The sequence below is a fragment of the Coffea arabica genome, chromosome 5c (genome assembly GCF_036785885.1).
Source record: "Coffea arabica cultivar ET-39 chromosome 5c, Coffea Arabica ET-39 HiFi, whole genome shotgun sequence".
Classification (NCBI taxonomy): domain Eukaryota; kingdom Viridiplantae; phylum Streptophyta; class Magnoliopsida; order Gentianales; family Rubiaceae; genus Coffea; species Coffea arabica.
In genome coordinates, this window is record NC_092319.1 from 41,611,206 (window position 1) to 41,620,769 (window position 9,564).

At 52.1% G+C, this 9,564-nt stretch overlaps 3 protein-coding genes across 3 annotated transcripts; 1 reads left to right on the forward strand and 2 right to left on the reverse strand.

Annotated features, from left to right (window-relative positions):
* Nucleotides 1-356: 356 nt before the first annotated feature.
* On the reverse strand, nt 357-704 carry LOC140007361 (uncharacterized). The gene has a single exon (XM_072050102.1). The coding sequence runs from the start codon at nt 702-704 to the stop codon at nt 357-359; it is 348 nt and encodes a 115-aa protein (XP_071906203.1).
* A 2,153-nt stretch (nt 705-2,857) lies between these two features.
* On the reverse strand, nt 2,858-5,808 carry LOC140007362 (uncharacterized). The gene is made up of 3 exons (XM_072050104.1): nt 5,673-5,808; nt 4,629-5,629; nt 2,858-4,513 (listed from the first exon to the last, which is right to left on the reverse strand). Exons 1-3 carry the CDS (start codon nt 5,806-5,808, stop codon nt 2,858-2,860), a joined length of 2,793 nt encoding a protein of 930 aa, XP_071906205.1.
* A 1,424-nt stretch (nt 5,809-7,232) lies between these two features.
* On the forward strand, nt 7,233-8,000 carry LOC113689488 (uncharacterized). Its single transcript, XM_027207258.2, has one exon. It carries the CDS (start codon nt 7,233-7,235, stop codon nt 7,998-8,000), a length of 768 nt encoding a protein of 255 aa, XP_027063059.2.
* The last annotated feature ends 1,564 nt before the right edge of the window (nt 8,001-9,564 follow it).

Consider the following 9,564-nt stretch of genomic DNA (forward strand, 5'->3'; position numbering starts at 1 on the left):
GCTCCAAGAGTTTGAGCTGAATGGCGACGAGCTGGAGGGGAATCAGACCGGCGGAGGAGCTGAGGGAGAGCAGGACGCTGAGGCGGGGGGCGCCGAGGCTGGTAGCGAGACCATGGGGGAGCAGGACCCCGGGGCAGGAAGTGCCTAGAAGCACTCTTTTTGTAATTGATGGCCGAGGCTATGACCTCGGCCTTTCACTTTTGTACTTGGCTTTTTTATCAATACAATGATTTTTGAGTTCTTTTTCATTGAGCTCGGTCTTCTTTATTACTGTTTTGTCCCTTTATTTTTCACTTGTGATGAAATGTGAATAAGTGGAAAATAACTTGAAGATTTAGAATTAAAACACGTACCCTTTAAGGGTGATACAACTTAAGATTTTCGGCATGCCAGCTCCGAGGTACTCGAGATCCATCTCGGTATACCAGTTTACAATATCCATTTTGGCTGGACTCAACAACACGGTAGGGTCCCTCCCATTTGGGACTTAATTTACCCTGCGGTTCAGTTCGGCTGACCGAGTTCTTCCGGAGCACGAGACCTCCCGGATTGAATCGTAAATGTTTGACCCGAGCATTGTAGTAACCAGTTAGGATATTCTTGTAGATAGCAACTTTGGCAGCGGCCATATCACGTTTCTCTTCGACAAGGTCGAGGTCAACTCGCCGCTCCTCCTCGTTGACTTCGGCTGCGTACGCTGCCATTCGTGGACTTGGAGTGATGAATTCGACGGGAACGACGGCTTCGGACACATAAGTCAAGGAAAAGGGGGTCTTCTGAGTTGCTGACCTCGGGGTGGTTCGATAGGATCACAGAACACTAGGCAGTTCTTCCATCCATGATGACCCAGCTCGGTGCAGCCTGGTTTTGAGGCCATGGAGTAGGGTGCAGTCGAAGTTTTCAGCCTGTCCATTTGCCCGAGGGTGTCCAACCGAAGTGAAATACTGCTTGATCCCCAACTTTTCGCACCACACCTTAAAGGGATTGTCGGCGAACTGTCGGCCGTTATCCGAGATGACCACACGGGGTAGGCCGAAGCGACAAACCACGTTCTTCCAGAAGAATTTCTGGACTGCCGAACCGGTTATGGTCCTCAGGGGCTCGGTTTCGACCCATTTGGTGAAATAGTCCACTGCTACCACCACGTAGGCATGATTGCCTGGGGCCCTAGGAAATGGACCAATGATGTCAGTTCCCCATTGTTCGAATGGCCATGGCGAGGTGATAGGGATCATGAGGTTGGTCGGCTGGTGGTGCTCAGGGGCATGATGCTGGCAAGAGGGGCAACTAAGGACCATGACCTGAGCATCCACCCTCATGGTGGGCCAGAAATACCCGAGCAATAAAGCTTTCTTAACGAGCATTCTATAGCCGACGTGAGCACCACAGAGTCCCTCATGTATGTCTTGAAGGATCCTCTCCCCCTCTTCCGGCGTGATACACCGCAGCCATGGGCCGAGGTAAGATCTTTTGTATGGGAGATTTTGCCGGATAGCGTACCGAGCTGCCTTACGTTGTAGCTTTCTCGACTCAACTCGGTCCTCGGGGAGCTCTCCCCGGCTGAGGAATCGGATCAGAGGTCCCATCCAGGTGTCTCCAGGGTAGACGAGATACACGACCTCTTCTTCGTACCCTGACTCGGCTAATACTTCTACAAGGACCGTTTTGTTCAGGTCAGAAAAGGAAGTGGAAGCGAGCCGGGAGAGGGCATCAGCCCTCCTGTTTTGGGACCGCGGTATCCTTTGGATTTTGAAGGACTCGAAGTGTGCCACCAGCTGGAGGACTTTAGAGAGGTAACGATGCATCACCTCTTCCCTGGCCTCGTATTCTCCCAGTACTTGGCACACGACGAGCTGGGAGTCACTGTAGACCAAGATGTGAGCAACTCCAAGCTTACGGGCTAGTTGCAGGCCGGCAATGACTGCTTCATATTCGGCCTCATTGTTAGAAGCAGCGAAATTAAATCTCAGTGCGTATGAGCACGCCTCTCCTTGGGGGTCTTCGAGGAGCAATCCTGCTCCACTACCCTGGCTGTTAGATGAGTCATCCACATGCAGAATCCACCGCTGAGGGTCAGCGGTGACCGGGGTGGTAGCTGGGGTGGGCTCCTTCACCTCATCAAATGTGAGCTCGGCTAAGAAATTCGCAAGGGCCTGGGCCTTGATGGCTGTGCGGGGCTCATATGATAGGTCGTACTCTCCTAACTCGATAGCCCATTTCGTGAGGCGTCCCGAAGCCTCTGGCCGGGTCAAGATTTGCCGGAGTGGCTGATTAGTCCTCAGGCAAATGTGATGAGCCAAGAAATAGGGTTTGAGCCTGCGGGCTGCATGAATCAAGGCCAGCACAAGCTTCTCGACTAGGGTGTACTTGGTCTCGGGACCTCGGAGGACCCGGCTTACATAGTAGACGAGCATTTGTACCCCTTCCTCCCTTATGAGCACGGCGCTCACGGCCTCGACCGCGGCAGAGAGGTACAAAACCAACTTGTCCCCGGGCCGAGGCGAGGTGAGCGTTGGGAGGTGGTGAAGGTAGTTCTTGAGCTGCTCAAATGCCTGCTGACACTCTTCGGTCCAGGAAAAATTGTCAGCTTTCTTCAGAATCTTGAAAAAGGGCAGTGCCTTGGCTGCCGACTGCGACAAGAATCGGTTCAGAGCTGCCAGTCGTCCCGTGAGCCTTTGTACATCACGGATACACCGAGGTGGGGACATCTCCTGAATGGCCTGCACCTTATCAGGATTTGCCTCTATACCCCGTCTTGAGACGAGGTACCCCAAAAATTTTTCCGAAGTGACCCCAAAAATGCACTTCTTGGGGTTTAGCATCATTCGGGTTTTTCGGAGGACGTCAAGGACCTCTTTCAGGTCGGCCAGGAAAGTTGAGGTCTTCTGGCTTTTGAGAAGGATATCGTCCACATAGGCTTCGACATTCCGTCCGATCTGGGACTTGAACGCTTGGTCAAATACGTGGCTCCGGCATTTTTCAGTCCGAACGGCATGGTGGTATAGCAATAAATACCTCGGTCTGTGTAAAAGGCCGTTTTCTCTTGGTCCTCTTCACTCATTCCGATCTGATGGTACCCCTTGAACGCGTCGAGAAAACAAAGGACCTCATAGCCCATTGCTGAGTCCACCAGGGTGTCGATCTTAGGCAAGGGGTAGCAATCTTTGGGACAGGCTTTGTTGAGGTCGGTAAAGTCGACGCACATTCTCCAAGCTCTGGTGTCCTTTTTTACCATGACCGGGTTGGACAACCAGGTCGGATACTGGACTTCCCGGATTATCTGGGCAGGCAGAAGCTTGTCCACTTCTTCTCCAACAGCTCGGCTACGCCCGGGGCCGAGGTGCCTCCTTTTTTGCTTGACCGGGCGTGCTTGGGGGTCAACGTTCAGTTCGTGTAGCATGAGGTGGTGCGGGCCTTGGACCTCCTCCGCGGCCCAAGCGAAAACGTCCCGGTATTCTATGAGGAGGGTAAGCATGCCTCCTTTAATCGGGCCGGGCAGTCGGGTGCCGACACGGACTGTCCGGTCTGGCTTCGTGGGGTCTAGAGAAATCTCCTCGACTTCATTCCCAGTCTCTAGCCTCGGAATCTTCTCAGTTGGCTGAGGATCAAGACAATCTATTGAGAGGATGTTTGATCTCTTCTCGGTCCTCACATCGGAAGTCGATGTGGAAGCTGCTTGTAAGATGGCAAGGTAGCACTCCCGAGCTGCGCAGACATCACTGCTGACCTCGGCTATTCCCGCGGGGGTGAAAAATTTGAAGTTGAGGTGGTATGTGGAGTACACGGCCCGCAATGCATTGAGCGTAGGCCGCCCCAAGAGTAGGTTGTATGGGGAGTCGGCCTTGACCACCACGAAATTAACTGGGATAGTTCGACAGCGAGGGTGACGCCCCACAGTGACTGTCAGAGTCACCATCCTTTCGGGATGCACGATGTGTCCCCCGAACCCTACGAGAGGGGTCCTTACCGGGGTCAGATGCTCCCTAGCCAACTGGAGGCTCTCAAATGTGCGGAGGTACATGACGTCCACTAAGCTCCCTGGGTCAATGTAGACCTTCTTCACAATGTAATTGTTAGTGAGCACTTCAATCACCAAGGCCTCATGGCTACTCGAGGCGGCTGGAACAGGATCAGTGGGGCCATAAGAAATGACCTCGGATAGGCGAGAGCTCGACTCAGCCTGATCCGGATTAACTTGCCTATAGGTCCTCTTCCGGGAGTTCTGACTATCTCCTCCCGTCGGACCTCCGGCAATAGTGTTGATGACTCCGGCAATATTGGGCCCATAACCTAACCCCTGTTCTGAAGATCCGTCTCCGGGAGGCCTTTTTGTCTCCCTAGGATCCTCGGGGTCTACAACTGCTTCTTGACATTCGCCTCTCGTCTCGGCGTGGGTCATCTCGCTTGTCACGTCGATTCTCATCACGGTTGTGACCTCCACTTCGGCGGATGAACTGCTTGAGGTGCCCTTGCTTGATGAGGTTCTCGATCTCCCTTTTGAGATCATAGCAGTCTTCAGTCTCGTGCCCGATGTCACGGTGATATAAGCAGTAGAGGTTCGAGTTCCTCTTGTCTCTGCTTCCGTACATCCTAGGTGGGGCTTTTCCGAGATTGTTTTGTTCCATTACGGACAACACTTGAGATCGGGTAGCGTTCAAAGGAGTCAACTCGAACTCGGGAATGGGTGACTTCCCCTTGGATATCCTGTCAAATACGCTTCGGCGATCTCGGCCAGGACTTTGGAAGCCACTCCCTGTCCCCGCCTCAGTTCGGCCGGCATCTTTTCCCTTTCGGGGGTCGACCTTTGGGCGGTTGGCTTGGACCTCTTTCTTCATGCGGTTGAGGTCTTCGACCTGTATACCCTTCTCGACCTTCAACAACAACTCATGCAGTGTGCGGGGATACTTCTTGTGGATCCCCGTATTGAACACCCCGGCAACGATTCCATGGGTGAAGGCGGCGATGGTTATCTGCTCGTTTGGGTCAGGTATCTGAACGCTTTCTTCATGGAACCTCTGGACATACGATCGAAGTGACTCCCCCGGGTTCTGCTGCACGGTTAGTAGGTAAGTCGAGGTCCTGGTCGTAGGTCGGGAGGAGACAAACCGGTGGAGAAATTTCTCCACTAATTCACCCAGGGTCGAGATGCTCTTAGGTTCTAAGGCCCAGAACCATTTTCGAGCTGTCCCCCGGAGGAATACTGGAAAGGCCCGGCATATGATAGGGTCAGGGATGCAATGTAGGCGGAAGGCCGATATGAAGGCATGGATGTGATCCTCAGGATCACCTCGGCCATCGTAAGGTGGTACTGCGGGGAGCTTAAAATTGGGAGGAAGCCTTTCCTCGTTGATATCATCCGTAAACGGTGGAGCACTCATGCAGTCCACCCCGGGTATTCCCAAGGGCCGAGGTTCTTCCTCAGGTCGCCGCCCCAAGAGCCCTCGGGAAAACGCCTTGGTCACGGAAGCCACATTAGAAGTGGCCTTAGAGAACGCCCGTTTAGAAGCACTCCGGCTTAGGCGCCTCCCATCAGATTCTTCCTCAGAGGATTCCTCAGGAGATCCATCTGACTTTCTCTTGGAGGATTCGGCTTTCTGCTTGCCTTGCCTCTTAAGGTACTTCCCCAACTCTTCAAAAATGTTGGGGGTTCTCTGTCACGAACTCGGCTATACGGGATATGGCTTCTTCGTTCGCGGGCTGGGTCCTTGGGGACCCTTGCCCTTCAGAAATGTCTTCCTGCTGAGCTGCATTGCTCTGCTCTGCCCCAATAGTGAGAGCTTTCCTGCTCTTAGAACGCGTAGGATTCATGTTCTGATGACTGCACGTTCCCACAGACGGCGCCAATTGAAGAGGAGTGTTCTGACCGGCTGAAGTGAATTCACCGGACTGAAGATTCCTCCTTTCCTTAGTGTGTCACTTGCGGCGAGGTCACCTGCCTAAGTCACAAGAGGGGCTTGATCCCCCGGTGTAACTCCGAAACTTAAGTCAGTTCGGGAATAAGAGGATAGTTTTATGAAATGAGTATAGGCAGTGTTACCAGAAAATTGGTCATCCTCCTCCTCAGTAGAGGTGTTGAGTATTTATGAAAGTTCTGAGATTGTCAGTGCATCCGGTGGACGTGACCGGTCTTTATGAAAGGATCTGATGGGACATCTGGCCAGATTCAGGCGACGTGTCAGAGCAGGCGTCCGTCAGATGTCAGATGTGTCAAGTGTCATTTCCGACCTCTCACAGTTGTGTTGGTTAGGGGTCACCTCGGCCAACGGCCTGAGAAATCTAGCCGAGGTGGTAGAAGAGGTGAGAACCCCTCGAGAAGTAACGTGCCGAGGTGGATCTTCAGGAGATACCACTGAATAAGGCCTCGGATTGTCCGGGCCGAAATGACCATCCTCAAGGGGCGTCTCTTTCGGAGTACCTCCAGGCGCGCCTCCTTCAAGGCGACATCTAAACTTGCCTCCATCTCCCGAGCATTTTCCCGGGGACTGCTAGGAAAATGGGCCGAGGTCCCACCTCGGCGCCCCGGGGGCCTAGCTTCTGACTACATGAGAGCTCCGCCCTTTACTGATGACATCAATGGGGAAATGATACCCCCGAACTTTAAGCTTCCAAACTTGCACACCTATGACGGCCGAGGTGACCCCGAGGATCACCTCCGCGCCTTTATCTCCACATTCCGACTCTACTGCGTCCCCGACGCCGTGATCTGTCGGGCTTTCCCCATCTTCCTACATGGGACTGCCCGGAAGTGGTTCTGGAGTTTGGAACCGGGGAGCATTTCCTCCCTGGATGAGCTGATAGACCGGTTCATCCACCGCTTTGTGTCGTCCCGACCCATTACCAAGATTTCAGCTTACCTCTTGAACCTGCTACAGGGTCAGGGCGAGTCACTTCGCTCGTATGCTCAAAGGTTCAACGAGGAGAATGTGCAGATACCTGATCAGAATGAGCAGGTAACCATCGCTGCCTTCACCAACGGGTTAGTGGCAGGGATTTTCAACACCGAAATCCATCGGGATTACCCCCGTACACTTCGGGAACTCTGGGAAAGAGTGGACCAGGGAATCCGAAGTGAAGATGTAAATCGCATGAAGCGAGAAGCCCAAGCATCTCGTACGGGGCAAGATCGACACCGGCCGAAATGAATCAGGCCCAAGTGGCACTTCAAACGAACTCCGAGACCGCCGGAGTGTCTTCAAACTCTCAATTCCAGCCGGTTTTAGGTCTTGGCGGTGATGAGGCAAAATCACCTCGGCCAAACTCCTGAGATCCCGGGGAGGAGGGATAGGAGGAACTCCAACCTCTATTGTGCCTACCACCGAGATGTTGGGCACGAGACCGAACATTGCAACGATCTGAAGCGAGAGATTGAGAACCTGATCCGCCAGGGATATTTGAAGCAGTTTGTCCGCAAGGATGGAACCATCAACCGAAGCGCCTCCCACCGGGAGAGCCGCGGTCCTCGCCGAGAGGACAGACGGGATACGAAACTTCATTGCCGAGGTCCTGAGGAACCTAAGGGGGATCAGAGGTCTCCACGGGACAGATCACCAGGCTGCGGCCCAAACATCGCCGGGGTGATCAATACCATCGCCGGTGGCCCGACGGGAGGAGATAGTCAGAACTCCAGAAAACGGACATACCGCCAGGCCGGCATGGAAGCGGCCGAGCCGAGCTCCCGGTTGTCCGAAGTGATCACCTACGGTCCCCGTGACCCTGTTCCCGCCGCCTTCAGCAATCACAAGGCCCTCGTGATTGAGGTACTCACCAACAATTACATAGTCAAAAAGGTCTATATGGACCCCGGAAGCTCGGTAGACGTCCTGTACTACCGAACCTTCGAGAGCTTGAAACTTACCCGGGAGCAACTCACTCCGGTCAGAACTCAACTTGTCGGTTTCGGGGGACACGTCGTCCACCCGGAGGGCATGGTGACCCTGATGGTAACTATCGGGCGTCATCCACGCTGCCGAACTGTGCCTGTCAGTTTTTGCGGTGGTTAAAGCAGACTCTCCCTACAACATGCTGATAGGCCGGCCCACGCTCAACGCCTTGAGAGCCGTATACTCCACCTACCACCTGAGTTTTAAATTTCCGACACCCGCGGGGGTGGCCGAGGTGAGCAGCGACGTGGGCGCCGTCCGAGAATGCTACCTCGCCACCATCCAAGCAGCAGTCAAACCCCGGCTCTCGCCCTCCATAGACTGCCTCGACCCTCAGAAGGCAGGAGAGCCCAGCAGGCTTGAGCCCGGGGATGAGGTGGAACAAGTGGTCTTGGATGAAGCGAAACCTGACCAAGTGGTCCAAGTAGGGGCCGGACTCCCCTCCCCTCTGAAAGAAGAAATGATCTCCCTGATCAAGAACCACCGAAACGTCTTCGCGTGGTCCGCAGACGAAGTGGTCGGAGTACCACCCGAACTCATGATTCACCAACTCAACGTTAACCCACAGGCCCGACCTGCTCAATCCCCAGCGTAGTTTGAGTCTACAAAACCAACCAAAGTGTTATTATTTCCTCCAAACTCTAAGCATACATTTGAAGTACTCGCAAGTATCTGAGAATCCACTTGACAGCCTGCCAATGTGCTTTACCAGGGCAAGACATATATCTGCTAACAACACTAACTGCTTGTGCAATATCTGGATGAGTACAAACCATTGCATACATAATACTGCCGACTGCACTGGAATAAGGAACCCGTGCCATATAATATTTCTCTTCATCTGATTTTGGTGATTGAGCAGCAGATAGCCGAAAATGGCTAGCAAGAGGAGTAGATACTGGTTTAGCATCTTTCATGCCAAAACGCTCCAAGACTTTCTCAAGGTAATTTTTCTGGGTCAAGAACAACTTCCCTACTCCTTGATCTCGATTGATATCCATGCCAAGAATTTTCTTAACTGCTCCCAAATTTTTCATTTCAAATTCACTATTTAACTGCAGTTTCAAAGTATGAATTTCTGATAAATTCTTGGCAGCAATGAGCATGTCATCAACATATAACAATAAATAAATGAAAGAACCATCATTTAACTTCCGGAAGTAAACACAACTATCATACATGCTCCTCAAATAACCATGACCCAACATAAAGGAATCAAACCTCTTATACCACTGTCTTGGAGACTGCTTCAATCCATATAAGAATTTCTTTAACAAGCAAACATGGTCTTCTTTACCTTCAATTTCAAAACCCTGGGGTTATCTCATATAAATTTGTTCTTCAAGTTCGCCATGTAAGAAAGCTGTCTTAACGTCGAGTTGTTCTAACTCTAAATTATACATGGCAACTAAAGCAAGTAAAACACGAATAGAGCTATGTTTAACAACAGGCGAGAATATATCATTAAAATCAACACCTTGTACCTGACTATAGCCTTTTTCAACCAATCGTGCTTTATATCTTGCATCTTCAACCCCTGGAATACCTTCCTTTTTCTTGAAAACCCACTTGCAACCAACAATTTTCTTAGCTGACGGCGGCTTTACAAGAACCCAAGTTTCATTCTGATGAAGAGATTCAATTTCTTCATTCATCGCAATCAACCACTTTGCAGAATCATCAC